The 19420-nt window shown below is 38.2% G+C and overlaps 1 protein-coding gene across 1 annotated transcript in view; it reads right to left on the bottom strand.

Moving 5' to 3' along the window:
* The window catches only part of LOC103517128 (titin), a gene marked incomplete at its 3' end in the record, with an annotated part of 35515 nt that extends 17228 nt beyond the window's left edge, over positions 1-18287 (bottom strand). The window contains 6 exon segments of the mRNA XM_026829341.1: positions 1611-1878; positions 2615-2782; positions 3697-3775; positions 7260-7405; positions 17795-18019; positions 18281-18287. Coding sequence (XP_026685142.1) covers positions 1611-1878; positions 2615-2782; positions 3697-3775; positions 7260-7405; positions 17795-18019; positions 18281-18287 — 893 coding nt within the window.
* Positions 18288-19420: the final 1133 nt, after the last annotated feature.

The raw sequence follows: 19420 nt of genomic DNA on the forward strand, positions 1-19420 counted from the left end.
TAATGGACCCAACGTAGAGCTACGTTGACGTCGTTGACATTTTTTTCTCCAAATCCCAACTGTCCCCGGCCATTGGTCATAAAAAACCACTTCTCAGAAAGTTGAAATAAGGTAGGGTATTCGAGTTTATTATATTATTATTAGTAGTAGTTTATTTTTCAATACCTAGGTACATAAAAAACTGGTTTTTTCTATAAACTTTTTTTCTAAATAAAAAGTTCTGTAGCCCCGAAGGCAAACACATTTATATTCAGTCGAATGTTGAGGGCGGCTTCGATTTTGGGGCACATTTTCTTTCACGATAGGAAAAAGAATACTGACAGGAAAGGGCTGAGTTGGGTGTTGATGTTGGAGGTGTAAATGAAGACAGGTCAAACTTACCGAAAGTAAGAAGAACGGCGAGAAATGAAGAGGAAATATGACAGTATGGAGAAAGAAATGTCAGGAAAGCTGAAAAAGAAGTCCTAAATTACGATGGACTAAGCACTAAGGTGAAAGAAGTAGAACGAAACAAAATTTTCGAAAAATTAAGTTGAAACAACAAGAAAAATCAAACATATAAGTAGTTCCATCAATTTTATTAAGAAATAAATAAATAGGAAGGGTTAGAAACCACATCAGCTATAACAAAGACGAAAGAACCTGGTTGTGAGGTCAAAAACTAAATGAATAGCCGAAAAAAAAGTTGCCGAGATTTTTCGCAAAAACTGCCGACCTTCACAAGAGCCGCACGTTCGGGATATCTGAAAATAAGATATTTATGCTCAGTGCCTACCTGGTGTTTACAAAGTTCATACTTTCCTAGCCAATAGAGCGGACGATGCCAACTGTTACCTTCGTAAGTTTGTCGAGCTACACAATTTGTTGTGTATTTTACACCCCAATTAACTAGGTGCGTGAAGTTAGCACCACAACTTTTGCTGCGAATTTGTACCAAAGCCCATCATTTAGTACCCATTTTGTTCCATCAAACCCTCATAAATTCGGTTCTTGGAAACAAGAGGAACGATCAGAATTTAATGATCAAGTAAATAACAATTATTAGTTTGATTTGCCTAAAAATTCTATGAAAAGCGTTTATTGAATGGAATGTGTAATGTTTGAGCCGTCAAGATTTTGGATGGTATTCACGCGAAACTGGTAAAGTAAGAAAACGTATTTTAGAAAGAATCTCAAATATTTCAAGATTCCCAAATTTCAGTAGGTATAACTATATATTATGTCCAAAACCAAAATTGATGATGCTTATAATAAGCACACATTCCTCATAATACCATAATCTTCTCCATTTTGATACACTCTTTGATCACCATAAGCATGACCTGAACATAGGTCTCACATTGAAATTCTATAACTTCTTAAAATTAATTAAAAATCATTTAATATAATTATTATAACTTCCTGATCAGGGCAGGTATCAGGGAACCAATTCATACAAACCTTTTTCCAACCGGAACCAACTAATGCGTTTTTTCCCAGTTGGGAACCAACTCGTACTCAGCCGTTATTTTCGCCGAAGGCTGGAAATACTGGGAAATTGAGAACAAATGCAGGGAGAGATGTTGGAGGGGTACAAACTAGCTATACCTAATGGGGGTGAAGGAACTCACCTGCAGTTGTAATCGCCATAATCGTAATCCTTGATGTTGGAGATAGTGAGGTTGCTAATGTAGACATCACCAGTACCTTCGCGTTCACTGACAGACGTATTGATCTCATAATGTCCCTTGCTACCAGAGGAGGTGAGAGGTGATGGATTGTTGTTCAAACTCCAGTGGAATTCAGGACGGGGATACGCTTGGACTTCGCACAGGATGACAGCGTTCTCATTCATCTCGTAGGCAACCTTGTTATACTTCTGCAGAACAATGGGCTCGTCTGAAATGGAAGATGATAGGACGGAAATTGTTAAAAAGAATCAAATTATCAAACTGCAATGATTGATTTGCATCTCTACCATTAATCAAACTAGTACCGAAGCTGTAGACACCTGTACCAAAGTAGATAAATATGATTTAGTAGACATTAAAAGCACCGCCTGCAAGCTAAATGCAAGATTTACAGCTGTCTAGAGAGCGAAAAATATCGGATTCCTCGTCTTTACAAGTTCGAAAACCTAGGGGTCGAGTGGACTGGAACACATCACATGCCTCTCAGGCACACTCCGTTTGTTAAGGGTAAAATATTTACTCTGCCCTTGATATCAGTTTGATTTGAAGAAATCAGTGATAATTTGTAATGAAACAATAAATAAGTCACGACTTTAAGGATAAGGACATTCAAAAATCAGCCTATAAATCTAACCAATACTTACGAAGTTCGAAAATCTAGGGATCGAGTGGACTGGAACACACCACATGCCTCTCAGGCACACTCCATTTGTTAAGGGTAAAATATTTACTTCAAGTTCGAAAATCTAGGGATCGAGTGGACTGGAACACACCACATGCCTCTCAGGCACACTCCATTTGTTAAGGGTAAAATATTTACTTTGCCCTTGATATCAGTTTGATTTGAAGAAATCATTGATAATTTGTAATGAAACAATAAATAAGTCACGACTTTAAGGATAAGGACATTCAAAAATCAGCCTATAAATCTAACCAATACTTACGTTCAATTCTCAGGTGCATGATACTCTCCGTGCGGTGCACTTCGTTTTCAAATGAGCAAGAATAGTCACCACGATCTGCGGGGATCAGCTGATTACCACCGGGTCTGTCTCTGCCACTAAACCTCAGGACACTCTTGACGATGTAAGTGTTGCGGCCGGGGATGATGTCTGAAAAGAGGAATGAGAACATTTCGAATGAAAGAATACTCTACAGATAGTACAGATACAGAATTACCTTTAGTGTCGTTTTGAGTTTTTGGATAGACATGGAAGTAGGTACGCCGCAAAATGTTGTCCAAGGCCACGAAAAAGGCTCGGAATTTTCAAGAAAACGGTCCCAACTTCTTGAGAAAGTTTAAGTTGTGGACATTTTGATTAGAGTTTTTGGGTAGACATGGAAGGAGGTACGCCGCAAAATGTTGTCCAAGGCCACGAAAAAGACTCGGAATTTTCAATAAAACGGTCCCAACTTCTTGAGAAAGTTTAAGTTGCGGACATTTTGATTACGAGCAGAGTACTCTCCCTTTCCTCGTTCTGATATTTTATGAGGGAAATAAACTTTTGTACCCTAGATACAATGCCAATAATACGCAGAAATCAACCTGAAAAGCGAACTTCTCCATAAATCTTTCAACTTTCTCTTCACGAAATCGATGAGTTTTTAGATAGACATGGAAGTAGGTACGCCGCAAAGTGTTGTCCAAGGCCACGAAAAAGGCTCGGAATTTTCAAGAAAACGGTCCCAACTTCTTGAGAAAGTTTAAGTTGTGGACATTTTGATTACGAGCAGAGTACTCTCCCTTTCCTCGTTCTGATATTTTATGAGGGAAATAAACTTTTGTGCCCTAGATACAATGCCAATAATACGCAGAAATCAACCTGAAAAGCGAACTTCTCCATAAATCTTTCAACTTTCTCTTCACGAAATCGACATAGCTTTTCTCCGACCATCAGAGGAGAAAACTCGGGACATTTATTTTCCACAATGGCGAAGAAAAAACATTTCAATTGAAATCATAAATTTCATTTCTTGTTTTTTCCTTCGAAATTCAAGAAAAGTTTATAACAGCTGGAAAACATACCTTCGGATTCTTCTGTTGAGATTTCGAACAACTTGGACGATATTTCTCGACCGTCCTTCAGCCATTTGACGAGCGGTTTCTCTCAGCTACTCAGCTCCGTAGGTATATGAAAAAATAATGGGTTTAGAGTTGATACGATCTTAAATACATGCAATCGAATGTTTGGGAGCACTGGCCTGTTATTACTCACCCTCTCAGCTCCGTATATGAAAAAATAATGGGTTTAGAGTTGATACGATCTTAAATACATGCAATCGAATGTTTGGGAGCACTGGCCTGTTATTACTCACCAAAAGTTTTGTGAAAAGAACGCAGTGGTATTTCATAGAAGATGTTTTGGTAGTTTGTGATGTCTTCCGCAAACGAGGAAAGTTGAGGCGATTTGAATGTATTCATTTTTATCCTCAATCATCTGTTCCTATAAAAGAAAGCAGGAGATTGGATATATGTTTGAAATGGCATTCAGGGATGGAATTCCATAGAAAGGTTTATAGTTGGCGCTCTCTTTCAGAACAACTCCTTTACTTACACTGATGGAAATTTGCTTCTTCAACCTTGAAACTTGCAGAGGGTACCTTCTCTCACGAATAATTAGGTCGCCAAAGTAACCAAAGCCACTCGATTCCTTTTCATGGACATTTCGGCCGTCCAGTCTATTACGCAAGGAGAGCAAAGACCCAATCCTGTTTAATTTGACAGTCATGAGTCGTGTTGTCAGCCGGGCCTTGAGTTTTTGTCTGATTTTTCGGTTGCTACCTAACCGGACCCAATCCTGTTTAATTTGACAGTCATGAGTCGTGTTGTCAGCCGGGCCTTGAGTTTTCGTCTGATTTTTCGGTTGCTACCTAACCTCCTACCTACTTAGGTTAGTTTGCCACTAGGATGACATTTTGGAAAGTCTGAAAATTGTCAACGTTTTAGAACGCATTAAAGTTGATCTTATCTCAAACGTTGGAGAATAAATTCTCAAGGAAACAACAGAGAAATCTAGTCACTGGAGCTTAGGACACCCTACCTACTTAGGTTAGTTTGCCACTAGGATGACATTTTGGAAAGTCTGAAAATTGTTAACGTTTTACAACGCATTAAAGTTGATCTTATCTCAAACGTTGGAGAATAAATTCTCAAGGAAACAACAGAGAAATCTAGTCACTGGAGCTTAGGACAAGCGACATGGCACCCAACATTCTTCAAAGTTTAAGCAAACATGTCGTTTTGGACAAGCAGTTCTGAGATATTTATCGTCTCGTACAGTGACACACCGGGTAAAAACAGCGCGAGTCTGTCGAGAGTAGGCTGTGAAGAATGACATGAAATGTGAAGAAGATTTTCGATGCCAGGAGATTGAGGAATTGAGGACAACCGAAGAAAATGAAATAGAAGTTGACAAAAGAGTCAATGAAATGTGAAGAAGATTTTCGATGCCAGGAGATTGAGGAATTGAGGACAACCGAAGAAAATGAAATAGAAGTTGACAAAAGAGTCAATGAAATAATTACAAGGACTAACTTTAGGTTTCACAAATGGATGCGTCAAATTAGGGATCCGTTAGGCATATTGAGGACCAAAGTGTCATCAAGGATAATAATAAGTTAACAACATAATTAAGAGTTCAGCCAAAATCTAATGATTGGATCGAAGAAGAAAAGTGTATTCGGAGATGACCTGATCAATGCTATTAGTATTAAGAAATAAATTTTGCTAAAAAATGAGTCATTACTTTTTACAGAAATGTAAGCAGAAATAGAAATAGAGATAATTGTTGTGAAAAGTGAAGAAACTTAAAAAAAAAAAAATCCGTTATTGAAAAGTTTTTCGAGTCTGATAGCTAACGTGATTTTAACGAGCACTTCTCGAGATTTGATGGATTTTTTATTTATTTATTTTAAGTATAAAGTAGCTACTACTTTCTTACAAGCAGGTTGATACTTTATCTAAAGCAAATGGGACGAAAAAAAATTGCTCAAGTCATCAAAACATACCTATGCATTTAGCCATAGGCTATAGGTAGGTACAGATAGAACTATGTACGTACCTATATAAGTATTTATTTAAAAAATGAATATAAAAAAACCGGAGCCTCATAAAAAACATAATTTCAGAAAACATTAATCAAAAATAAGGTAGGGTAGCAAGGCAGAGAGAGAAAAGTCCATTTTGTGAAATTATTAAAGTTCAGACTGATCAGAAATTCATTTTGATCGCAACGGAACCGGTTATTCGGGCATCTAAATCACTTTGATTAGAATAATTACAGTGATATTCAATAACATTAATCAAAAAGAAGGTAGGGTAGCAAGGCAGAGAGAGAAAAGTCCATTTGTAAAATTATTAAAGTTCAGATTGATCAGAAATTCATTTTGATCGCAACGGAACCGGTTATTCGGCCATCTAAATCACTTTGATTAGAATAATTACAGTGATATTCAATATTAATTATACAGATAAATTATACATGCGAAATTCGAAACTTTCATCGTTTGCTGATATTCTTTTCATATTTTTTACATAAGAGGCAATATTCGTGTTAGAAGATCCAAAAGGTAACATCAACTACGTTTGGAATGAATTTATTAGTGGAGACCATGCTGTAGTTACGGGTATGCGGCATGTATAATAAATGACAAGTCGGGTGATGGTCAAGAACTTAGGTAGGGATACTGATGAGAGGTAGATAACTATAATTTGCAATTAAAGGTGTTGTGCTGGGACCCAGTCAGTGAGCTTATAGTGGGAATCCAATTTTTGAAGTACCAAAATGAGTGCCTGTAACCTTTACAAAACTGAATACCGAGCGAGCTACTAAATAAAACTGTTCTTAATATGCAACTACCTATTCCTATACCTACCTACTCAGAAATATAGTAAAATTTCTTATTCCTTAAAAAATAAGCATTCTTGATTTTCGACCGTTGCTAAAATGTTGGTTTTCCCGCGTATTTTGAGTAGAAACTACAAAGCTCAATAAGTCAATACTCCTCCTAAAGCTAAAGTTGATAATATCAAATTCATAATTCATATTTCCAAGAATAGGAAATTGAGAGTTCCGTTCCTCGCAGGTGAGGCTGTGTTGAACTTGGATGTGCAATACGGACCTGTGGTTGTCATAGAATCTGGAGGTCAAGGAGTAGCCAGGACGCGCGGCATTTTTCTTTTTGATAAATATTACATATTATTGTTATTCAATGAGTTTGACCTGCCCGAGACTTCACCAGTCTTCGGATTTATTATGTTTTTGATATCGGACGCATTGGAGAATTAGAAATACTGACATTTTACATTTTCTTCTAATGATGACATGTTTCGATGCTTTTCTTGCAGGTGAGGCTGTGTTGAACTTGGATGTGCAATACGGACCTGTGGTTGTCATAGAATCTGGAGGTCAAGGAGTAGCCAGGACGCGCGAGATTGAGGATGGAGAAAGTGTCACCATCCATTGTAATGCCACCTCGAACCCACCTCCCATCACTGTGGAATGGTTGAGGGAAGGTCGCCCGGACTTTAGACAGTCAGGAAACATCCTCAGACTTCACCGTGTGTCTGCTGACTCTGCCGGAACTTACACCTGTCGTGCTTCCAACGTTCTGACGCCATCGTCTCTGGGAAAACAGAGAATCAACAAATCTGCCAATGCCTCTGGCATCGCGTGTCTGCTGACTCCGCCGGAACTTACACCTGTCGTGCTTCCAACGTTCTGACGCCATCGTCTCTGGGAAAACAGAGAATCAACAAATCTGCCAATGCCTCTGTCACCCTGCTCGTACGTCATAGACCTGGTGAAGCAAGGATCTCTCCTGATAAACCTGTCGTCCTGGAACTTTCCTCTGCTACTCTCTCCTGCTTGGCTTCACCCCCTGGTTGGCCCATGCCTCAATACAGATGGTAAGTGCTCGTTGCAATACAATAAACTTTACCTCTCTCCTTCTTCTGGTTTGGTAAATAAACAGGTCAGCTTGGAAATAAAATAAAGCTACTTAGGAAAGTCTCTGTTTGACAAAGACTATAAAAAGCCCCCTGCCACTTGAAAACTCTTAAGTGGGACGAAACACTTTATGATAACTTCTCTCTCTCCTTTTTTTACTCGGAATTTTCAAGTGACCAAAACAGAGGCCACTTCTTTTAAGTTAGCTCATCATTATGACTTTTTTAACTCGAAATTTCAAGTGGCTGAAGTAGAAACAGCCTTTCCTTCTTTTGATTACATCCTTTATTTTGTCCTCCGAATTTTTCCATCAAGGATGGGGATGACTGAGAAAGAAATCTCAACATGTTCACACACAGTGTAACTGACACATCACAGAATGTTTTTGCTTCTGAGGTGTTATTAACCGCAGTTTGATAAGGGGGTTGAGAATATCCTCCGATGGATTATAAACATTCATAGAGAAGCTGCTACAGAGGCCACTTCTTTTAAGTTAGCTCATCATTATGACTTTTTTAACTCGAAATTTCAAGTGGCTGAAGTAGAAACAGCCTTTCCTTCTTTTGATTACATCCTTTATTTTATCCTCCGAATTTTTCCATCAAGGACGGGGATGACTGAGAAAGAAATCTCAACATGTTCACACACAGTGTAACTGACACATCACAGAATGTTTTGCTTCTGAGGTGTTATTAACCGCAGTTTGATAAGGGGGTTGAGAATATCCTCCGATGGATTATAAACATTCATAGAGATCATCAAGGATGGGGATGACTGAGAAAGGAATCTCAACATGTTCACACACAGTGTAACTGACACATCATAGAATGTTTTGCTTCTGAGGTGTTATTAACCGCAGTTTGATAAGGGGGTTGAGAATATCCTCCGATGGATTATAAACATTCATAGAGAAGCTGCATAGGTCAGCTTGAATATTGTGAATCAAGAAGCACTTGGCATTGTGAACTTTACGGCATTCCTCATGAGTCATGTGAGTCACAATGTAAATAATCCAAACAAAACTCATACTGAATACCAGAGTTTCTCAAAGTTTCCATTCAGATATACATACCACGGATACCCCTGTTACCTGTATTTATGTAAGTGTACTCGTGTTCAGAATAAAATTACGGTCATACTGAATACCAGAGTTCCTCAAAGTTTCCATTCAGATATACATACCACGGATACCCCTGTTACCTGTATTTATGTAAGTGTACTCGTGTTCAGAATAAAATTACGGAATTCTTTCGTAAAAGTCTAAAATTACCGTTTTGTCGCCAATTTCAAGGGAAAGCAGATCATAGCCCCAAAATTTGTGCCAAAGAAAATGCAAATTATCAAATATCAACATACAATTTTGTCAGTAGGTCGGTACGTCTTTCTAATTAGGGTATTCCAACGTTGAGAACCGATAGTGTTGCTCATTAATTTTCACATACTCTGTCTCGACCAAGAGCTTCTTTCGTAAAAGTCTAAAATTAGCGTTTTTATCGCCAATTTCAAGGGAAAGCAGAGCATAGCCCCAAAAGTTGTGCCAAAGAAAATGCAAATTATCAAATATCAACATACAATTTTGTCGGTAGCTCGGTACGTCTTTCTAATTAGGGTATTCCAACGTTGAGAACCGATAGTGTTGCTCATTAATTTTCACATACTCTGTCTCGACCAAGAGAGGACTTTGTACTAGCTGGGTCATCATCTTGTAGACATTGGGAGACCTTAGTAGTTCCTAATGTCTACAGGTTGCTATTCGAACCTCGTGGGTACCCATCACAGCCGGGCATTATGTTATCGGGTTACACGGTATGGTTATGATGAAAAAAAGTTGGATTTCGAAAGCGAACATTATTTCACTGATTTGCCTTCATGACTTTGCTTTTGTCTTCTCTTGTTTCTCGTCCATGGAATAGGTATGCGAAATAAAAAAGGTCCTTTTTGTAAATCTACTTTGGGCTTATTTTTAGAATCCTCACATCCTTTGTAAAAAAATGGAGTTTACTTCAATAATGAAATTATTTTGTTTGCTCGAGTAGATATAACGACAATCAGTTATGTGTCAAAATCAATATTGTTCATTAAGAATTACTTTTCGATATGGGGGAGTCATTGAGTCTTTGAAGTCAAACCTCAAAACTTTCTACTATGACGTAGCAAAATTCAAATCCCCTAAAACGAAATCTTGGTATTTTGAATTGGAAACCAATTTATTATTCAATCATTGAAATCTCAGGTATGACGTAGCAAAATTCAAATCCCCTAAAACGAAATCTTGGTATTTTGAATTGGAAACCAATTTATTATTCAATCATTGAAATCTCATTCCAGTGGGTGGAAGCTGACCGAATGTGGAGATACTGGAACTAACAGATATCCGAAATCCTTAATTGGGACTGAGAATGGAATATTGGACCTAATAAATTTGTTTTGGACCTGGGTACGCGAGTTTATCGATATTCGATATATTATGCTTGGAATTGACAGATGGATTTAATTTACTGGTAATCCTAATCCTCTCTCTACTCTTTTTCGACTGTTATATAAAGGTATCCGAAATCCTTAATTGGGACTGAGAATGGAATATTGGACCTAATAAATTTGGTTTGGACCTGGGTACGCGAGTATATCGATATATTATGCTTGGAATTGACAGATGGATTTAATTTACTGGTAATCCTAATCCTCTCTCTACTCTTTTTCGACTGTTATATAAAACTTAGGGCTTGGTCGTTTCGTATTATGTTGGCATTAATTGAACAATAAACTTGCCTGAATCGATTTTGACATTTTTATAACTCTCTTTAAAACTGTATTGGACTGCTATCTTGCTGTTCTGCTGCAATTTGAACCTTCCACTCAATGTCCTCGGTCATGAGGTACCTCGATATACCCTACATATAATATCTCATGTCCAACAATCACCATCCAAAATCCAGGTAGCTTAACTTTAGTGTTCTATCCCAGGACATGTGTATAATACAACGACGCTAAGCCACTGTAGATTTTACTCTAGATTAGGTACCAAACTTATTATGTTTTCCCATATTTTATCAGGAGACCTACAGAATAATTTTCTTCTCTCTTTTCTAAAGCTATAACAATCACCATCCAAAATCCAGGTAGCTTAACTTTAGTGCTCTATCCCAGGACATGTGTATAATGTATAATACAACGACGCTAAGCCACTGTAGATTTTTCTCTAGATTAGGTACCAAACTTATTATGTTTTCCCATATTTTATCAGGAGACCTACAGAATAATTTTCTTCTCTCTTTTCTAAAGCTACCTTCTAGGTAACTTTAATTATATTCAAGCGCAAAAAAAGTCTGTAATAACAACCAGTACCTACCCACGAGTATATATGCCTCATTGTGTATTCTAGTATTAAATTTCTGAATACAGCAGACGTAGGTATGGGTTATGAGTAGACAGACCCATTGTACTTCGCTGTAATAACAACCAGTACCTACCCACGAGTATATGCCTCATTGTGTATTCTAGTATTAAATTTCTGAATACAGCAGACGTAGGTATGGGTTATGAGTAGACAGACCCATTGTACTTCTAATGCTAGGCTCTCCTCCCCGTATAGGTACGATAAAAATATTGCAATAGTACGAAAACAAATGCGAGGAAAATGGGAAATGTATCGGAGAGACGGAGAACAGGAGTATTATAATCAGAAATATCAAGTCAGATGAAGAAGAAGGAGGGGAAGAAGACAGATCTCATCTGAAGAGTGGTAATTACTTCGCTCGAGGATTTTGTTAGGCAAAACAAAAGTATCGGCTGATTATATATGGGTGCAGGAGAAAGATCAGTTGCGCTTACTTGGGTGATGTTTCAAAGTCATAGAGCATGAAAAATGAGGACCAACGGAATTTTTCTTTTTCTCAGAAATATCAAGTCAGATGAAGAAGAAGGAGGAGGAGAAGAAGACAAGTCTCATCTGAAGAGTGGTAATTACTTCGCTCGAGGATTTTGTTAGGCAAAACAAAAGTATCGGCTGATTATATATGGGTGCAGGAGAAGTGGAGAGGTATTATTTGTGCTAATTAATACCAGGGGTGAACGTAAGGCGAGGGAAGGGAAACAGAGCCTATGAGAGGGGAAGGGGGATAGGCACGTGGTCCTTGTACTCTCTAATTACAAATAGGTACCTCGTTTATTATCTCCCTCCCGACCCCCCTCCTCTGTGACACACTTTGATCAAAAGCCAAAAGGAAAAGGTTGATTTGAGAGGTAATGACAGACTAAAATCAAGGGAACACAAGTCTGACAGATTAAGAACAAAATGCTGACTCAGGAGGAGGCCAAAAGCTGCTTGCCAAAAAGGTGACACACTTTGATCAAAAGCCAAAAGGAAAAGGTTGATTTGAGAGGTACTGACAGACTAAAATCAAGGGAACACAAGTCTGACTGATTAAGAACAAAATGCTGACTCAGGAGGAGGCCAAAAGCTGCTTGCCAAAAAAAGGAAAACCGAAAATGTGCTGAAAGACGCTGAACAGATGAATCCAAATTCGAAACTTTCATCTTTTGCTGATATTCTTTCCATATTTTTTTACATAAGAGGCAATATTCGTGTTAGAAGATCCAAAAGGTAACATCAACTACGTTTGGAATGAATTTATTAGTGGAGACGCCAAACCACTTATGCCAACAAACAAAAAATTAGTGGAGATGCCAAACACTTTTACGTATCCATTATAAATCACAAAAGTTTCGCCACTTTACAGCCACCCTGTGTGCATAAATGAAATGTGTATAAAGGCAAGTTCAGCAATACATATAGCCGGCTTTGTATTCTCTAAACAGAAAACCTATAAGTATACAAACAGCCGTACGAAAAGAAATGTTTAGCTGGAAAGTAGGCAGGTACCTATTATAAGTATAATGTACACGATACCTGTAGCTGTAGGTATATGTACGTAAGGTATATCAAGTTTTTATAAAAAAAGTCGTACGTAAGGTATATCAAGTTTGTATAAAAAAGTCAAGTCTCAAGACCATAAAAATCCTTCGGAGTTGATGGTTTTACCTCAATACACAGCCACTATCTGGCAATACAGGAGATCACAGCCGTACGAAGAGAAATGTTTAGCTGGAAAGTAGGTAGGTACCTATTATAAGTATAATGTACCTACACGATACCTGTAGCTGTAGGTATATGTACGTAAGGTATATCAAGTTTGTATAAAAAAAGTCGTACGTAAGGTATATCAAGTTTGTATAAAAAAAGTCAAGTCTCAAGACCATAAAAATCCTTCGGAGATGATGGTTTTACCTCAATACACAGCCACTATCTGGCAATACAGGAGATTACATCGGACTGACCGCTAAACCTTGTGGTGACCACAGGCTCGAATCTTGTCAATTCGATTGAAAATTGGTTTCGTGTTTGATTTTCCTAACGATTTTGCGTCATCTCTTGGGATTGGATTGGTTTGGAAATGGAAAAATATGATCAAGCGTGCCGGGAGGAGTGCGAACGTCAAAAGTTTGAAGCGACTTAAAGTAGACACTTGGTCAGGATAGGACAAAATCTATTCCTCTTAATAGTATATGTCATTCCAGACTTCATTAAAAAGAAAGCTATGTACATGAGCTTGTAGACTATACTAGGGCATGTACATAGGAGAGGTACTTTCAGGCTACCGACGGCCTGTTTTAGCAGGCTTTGCATTCATTGATGGGTTTACAGATCAGTTGAGAGGAGGACGAGGGAGAGGCCATGAATTTTTGGGCCCCATAAGCTCGGTGTTTTATATAATTAATATCTGGGGCATAATCTCCACAACATTCACGATACACATAATACTGTGGCTACCTACAGGGTGGGAAAGAGTCATCTAGGATTGAGGCGTGATTTTTCTCCCTCGTGTTTTATTGATTGAAATTTTCAGAGCTCTGAGTTTCTTTCATGGGATAGAGTCACAGCTTGTGACAGCTAATTTACGAGGGAGAGGCCATGAATTTTTGGGCCCCATAAGCTCGGTGTTTTATATAATTAATATCTGGGGCATAATCTCCACAAAATTCACGATACACATAATACTGTGGCTACATACAGGGTGGGAAAGAGTCATCTAGGATTGAGGCGTGATTTTTCTCCCTCGTGTTTTAATGATTGAAATTTTCAGAGCTCTGAGTTTCTTTCATGGGATAGAGTCACAGCTTGTGGCAGCTAATTTAGGACTCTCTAGATATCTTTCGTCAGGTGGTGCTAACTGCTAGTAGTAAGTAGATACGATACGGTACTTAAAATGTCCATTTTTATCGATGACAGTGCCGAACAAAACAATATTAGTTAATTTAGGACTCTGTATATATCTTTCGTCAGTTGGTGCTAACTGCTAGTAGTAAGTAGATACGATACGGTACTTAAAATGTCCATTTTTATCGATGACAGTGCCGAACAAAACAATATTACCCTTGTGCTTCTGAGAATTCGTTTGCTGAAATTTCCATATACGGTCAGACAGTTTTGGAATTTCAGTCCAACATGTACTGTGGGTGGTACAAAAACACAAGTCTGTTGATATTGGATTTCAAAAAACTCCACATCATTTGAGATTCACCTGCTTCCCCCTTCGGAAATACCTGTACCTACTAGCAATCCCAATTTCTGAGCAAGCATCGCGAGACGATGTGCCATTTAAAAAACAACACTGGCCACATGTATTTATGTTTCAACCTTAAAGGCCATAAAATTTTATATGAATAGTTGCTCGCTCTACTCGCTCGGATACGAGAAGGTACAGTTATGTTTACGTGTACCGTCGTATAGGCAGTTTACGAGTATATTGAAATTCTGATACACAGCATATAAATTTCAGCATAGTTCGCTGCGGGCTCCTCAGGTTTACATTTCTAGCAGGTTTCCAGGGATACAGGGTGGGAAAGAGTCATCTAGGATTGAGGCGTGAATTTTCTCCCTCGTGTTTTATTGATTGAAATTTTCAGAGCTCTGAGTTTCTTTCATGGGATAGAGTCACAGCTTGTGACAACTAATTTAGGACTCTCTAGATATCTTTCGTCAGGTGGTGCTAACTGCTAGTAGTAAGTAGATACTAGATACGATACGGTACTTAAAATGTCCATTTTTATCGATGACAGTGCCGAACAAAACAATATTACCCTTGTGCTTCTGAGAATTCGTGGCCGGTTTCTAACATCCTCTGTTGACTCGCGAGTTTGAAAACCAATGGTTCACCCAAACTCCGGAGTTGACCGAGTGTTTTGTTGACCAAGTGTTTCTGACACATTTTAAACCGCGCAGTTTTAAAACCCAAGAGTTTCGAGATTTTCGTTTTGGCAACATCGCACAGTCTGTTGATATTGGATTTCAAAAACTCCACATCATTTGAGATTTACCTGCTTCCCCCTTCGGAAATACCTGTACCTACTAGCAATCCCAATTTCTGAGCAAGCATCGAGAGACGATGTGCCATTTAAAAAACAACACTGGCCACATGTATTTATGTTTCAACCTTAAAGGCCATAAAATTTTATACGAATAGTTGCTCGCTCTACTCGCTCGGATACGAGAAGGTACAGTTATGTTTACGTGTACCGTCGTATAGGCAGTTTATATTGAAATTCTGATACACAGCATATAAATTTCAGCATAGTTCGCTGCGGGCTCCTCAGGTTTACATTTCTAGCAGGTTTCCAGGGCCTTGGTTCAAGTCCCGGATTTGACCTAGAAATGTTGACCACACGAGGTGTCCTTTCTAATCTCTGATAATGTATGAGCTCTGCAGGTAAAATGAACCGTACTTAACGAGATTTAGCATGGAACCGAGACCATAAGTTCTGAATCCGGCAAGTCACCAAACTTTTCAAAGTGTGTTTGTGTGAATAAACGAGGTTCCTTAACTCAAAGAACTTATGAATATACATGTGTTTTCGAATTCTCTTTGGTAACATGGATTCTCTAAGATAACAGGTGCCTACTCACGCTACACCACGCAGAAGTAAGGAAACCTGAGAAGATGCTAGCATGCTAGTAACTGAAGAGGATTTGACCTAGAAATATTGACCACACGAGGTGTCCTTTCTAATCTCTTATAATGTATGAGCTCTGCAGGTAAAATGAACCGTACTTAACGAGATTTGGCAACCGAGACCATAAGTTCTGAATCCGGCAAGTCACCAAACTTTTCAAAGTGTGTTTGTGTGAATAAACGAGGTTCCTTAACTCAAAGAACTTATGGATATACATGTGTTTTCGAATTCTCTTTGGTAACATAGATTCTCTAAGATAACAGGTGCCTACTCACGCTACACCACGCAGAAGTAAGGAAACCTGAGAAGATGCTAGCATGCTAGTAACTGAAGATACCTATAGATACTCCCGGAAAATCATAAACCACACGTGAGTTCCAAGTCAAGAAACTTGATTAACCTTCAACACATATGTACATAGGTGCATTATTGTATACTTTCTCATTATTTTGATATTACCAACAACAAAAATCATAACCACACCGTGTAACCCGATAACATAATGCCCGGCTGTGATGGGTACCCACGAGGTTCGAATAGCAACCTGTAGACATTAGGAACTACTAAGGGACATGGATTCTCTAAGATAACAGGTGCCTACTCACGCTACACCACGCAGTAGTAAGGAAACCTGAGAAGATGCTAGCATGCTAGTAACTGAAGATACCTATAGATACTCCCGGAAAATCATAAACCACACGTGAGTTTCAAGTCAAGAAACTTGATTAACCTTCAACACATACAGGTGCATTATTGTATACTTTCTCATTATTTTGATATTACCAACAACAAAAATCATAACCATACCGTGTAACCCGATAACATAATGCCCGGCTGTGATGGGTACCCACGAGGTTCGAATAGCAACCTGTAGACATTAGGAACTACTAAGGTCTCCCAATGTCTACAAGATGATGACCCAGCTAGTACAAAGTCCTCTCTTGGTCGAGACAGAGTATGTGAAAATTAATGAGCAACACTATCGGTTCTCAACGTTGGAATACCCTAATTAGAAAGACGTACCGACCTACTGACAAAATTGTATGTTGATATTTGATAATTTGCATTTTCTTTGGCACAACTTTTGGGGCTATGCTCTACTTTCCCTTGAAATTGGCGCTAAAAACGGTAATTTTAGACTTTTACGAAAGAATTCCTTAATTTTATTCTGAACAGGAGTACACTTACATAAATACAGGTAACAGGGGTATCCGTGGTATGTATATCTGAATGGAGGATTCTCTAAGATAACAGGTGCCTACTCACGCCACACTACGCAGAAGTAAGGAAACCTGAGAAGATGCTAGCATGCTAGTATAACTGAAGATACCTATAGATACTCCCGGAAAATCATAAACCACACGTGAGTTTCAAGTCAAGAAACTTGATTAACCTTCAACACATAGGTGCATTATTGTATACTTTCTCATTATTTTGATATTACCAACAACAAAAATCATAACCACACCGTGAAACCCGATAACATAATGCCCGGCTGTGATGGGTACCCACGAGGTTCGAATAGCAACCTGTAGACATTAGGAATTACTAAGGTCTCCCAATGTCTGCAAGATGATGACCCAGCTAGTACAAAGTCCTCTCTTGGTCGAGACAGAGTATGTGAAAATTAATGAGCAACACTATCGGTTCTCAACGTGGATGAACCAAGTAATAGTTTTACTAGAATACCACCTTAATAAATTCATTAGAATAGCACAAATTAGGAAACCTGAATATGTAATAATTTCAAAGTGGAATATTTACATAGATGTTACCAATGGTTAGTGGAGATGTCACTTTCACCAATAACTAGAGGTAGTGGAGATGCCAAATTTACCAACAATGTCCTGAAGATATTCATGCAGATTTGAATGACTGATTTGGAATCAGTACTGACACCAAACAATTCAACAAGGAAAAATTAATGCGAATCAATTTTAATGAAGACTACTAGGAAATGTAAATAGGTAGCCACAAAAAGATCATAAACTACCAACTTCTAGAGCACTAGATCAAACATGGAGAAACCAAACCCAGAAATATAATAACACCACGAGAGTACCTTGCACAGGCATAGGTGAAAGTAGTGGCAATGAATCTACCATTGCGTTCCCATCTGACACTGTTCACTCGAGGTTTAGCTTCCACATTACATTCTAAACATACCAGGCTGTCCCAGTCCATTGTCAGCAGAGCAAGTGTATTCTCCTGCATCAGCCACGGTAACTTTCTGTAAGGCATAGGTGAAAGTAGTGGCAATGAATCTACCATTGCGTTCCCATCTGACACTGTTCACTCGAGGTTTAGCTTCCACATTACATTGCAGGGTGACAGATCCTTCCTTCTCCAATCTCAACGGGTTTTCCGGTCCAATCTCAACTCTGGGGAAGTCTGTAATCAAAGAAATAACAGAGAAATTAGAAAGATTGTTAATGGTATGCTAACAAGACTCATTGAATAAATTATTGTGTATAAGAATGATGGAGCACAAACAGAGAAATTAGAAAGATTGTTAATGGTATGCTAACAAGACTCATTGAATAAATTATTGTGTATAAGAATGATGGAGCACCAGAGAAATTAGAAAGATTGTTAATGGTATGCTAACAAGACTCATTGAATAAATTATTGTGTATAAGAATGATGGAGCACAAGTCATGATTATGCAGTTGAAATGACTGTAGGCTAGGTCAAGTAATGGATAAGTCAAGTAGGTTAGGTTGCAACATGACTGTCATGTTCTCCTTCCAGCTAAGTTCTAGTTCTAGGAAAATCATTAAAGCTATCCCCAAGGTAACTCCTGTCCAAGAGAAAATGTATATCATTGAAGTGTTCTGGTAAAACTCACAACTTCAAATGAAACACGACAGAAATAATTTAGCACCTTGAGCGAAGTTGTTATGAGATTTCAAAGTAATGATAATGAAAAGCACAGACGTTGAACATAGTAATAGTTGTTCCCTTTATCAGATAATGCATACACCACCTCGCCTTTCAACCCATGTATGGGGGAAATGATACTATCATCGGCGTTATTATAAAACGGAAAAGAGGAAAATATCATATGCAAGCCATAATGAAAAGCACAGACGTTGAACATAGTAATAGTTGTTCCCTTTATCAGATAATGCATACACTACCTCGCCTTTCAACCCATGTATGGGGGAAATGATACTATCATCGGCGTTATTATAAAACGGAAAAGAGGAAAATATCATATGCAAGCAGAAAATTAAGAAGCAAGAGATAATATGGAAATACACTAATACACGAAAAGGGGTTTAAAGATATTTTCATGAATGTAAATTTCACTCGGAGCCGTGTAATAGGAAAATGGTGTATAACCCACTGCCCGAAGCACAGTGAACAGACAAAAAGGGAAAATGTGCAAGTGATGCAAAGGATTTTGAATAAAATGATCATTACGAGTATATTTATGAATTACGAGTACGAGGAACATGGAACAAGTTCTGGCAAAAGATCATTATCACGCTATAATGGCTCTCAGAATAGAAAATTTCGCTGTATTTAGCTGTACGAAAACCTATACCATAACCTGTAATACCTGCTTGTACATTTTACTAGACCACAACATAACAGAATCCAAACTCGTATATTTTTTCTGCTAATCTACTAAACCTGTTCTATTGTTTTCTGAAATCAATTTCTGTTGTTTTTCACGTGCCAATGTTGTTATAGTGGGTATTAGTTAACCAAGTTTGTTTTCAATTTGATATGACTAAACTTTATGACAATGATGACTAGTCTGTCTCATAAAGCCCATAGCCTCAA

This window comes from Diaphorina citri, unplaced genomic scaffold (assembly GCF_000475195.1).
Source record: "Diaphorina citri unplaced genomic scaffold, Diaci psyllid genome assembly version 1.1 scaffold1759, whole genome shotgun sequence".
Classification (NCBI taxonomy): domain Eukaryota; kingdom Metazoa; phylum Arthropoda; class Insecta; order Hemiptera; family Psyllidae; genus Diaphorina; species Diaphorina citri.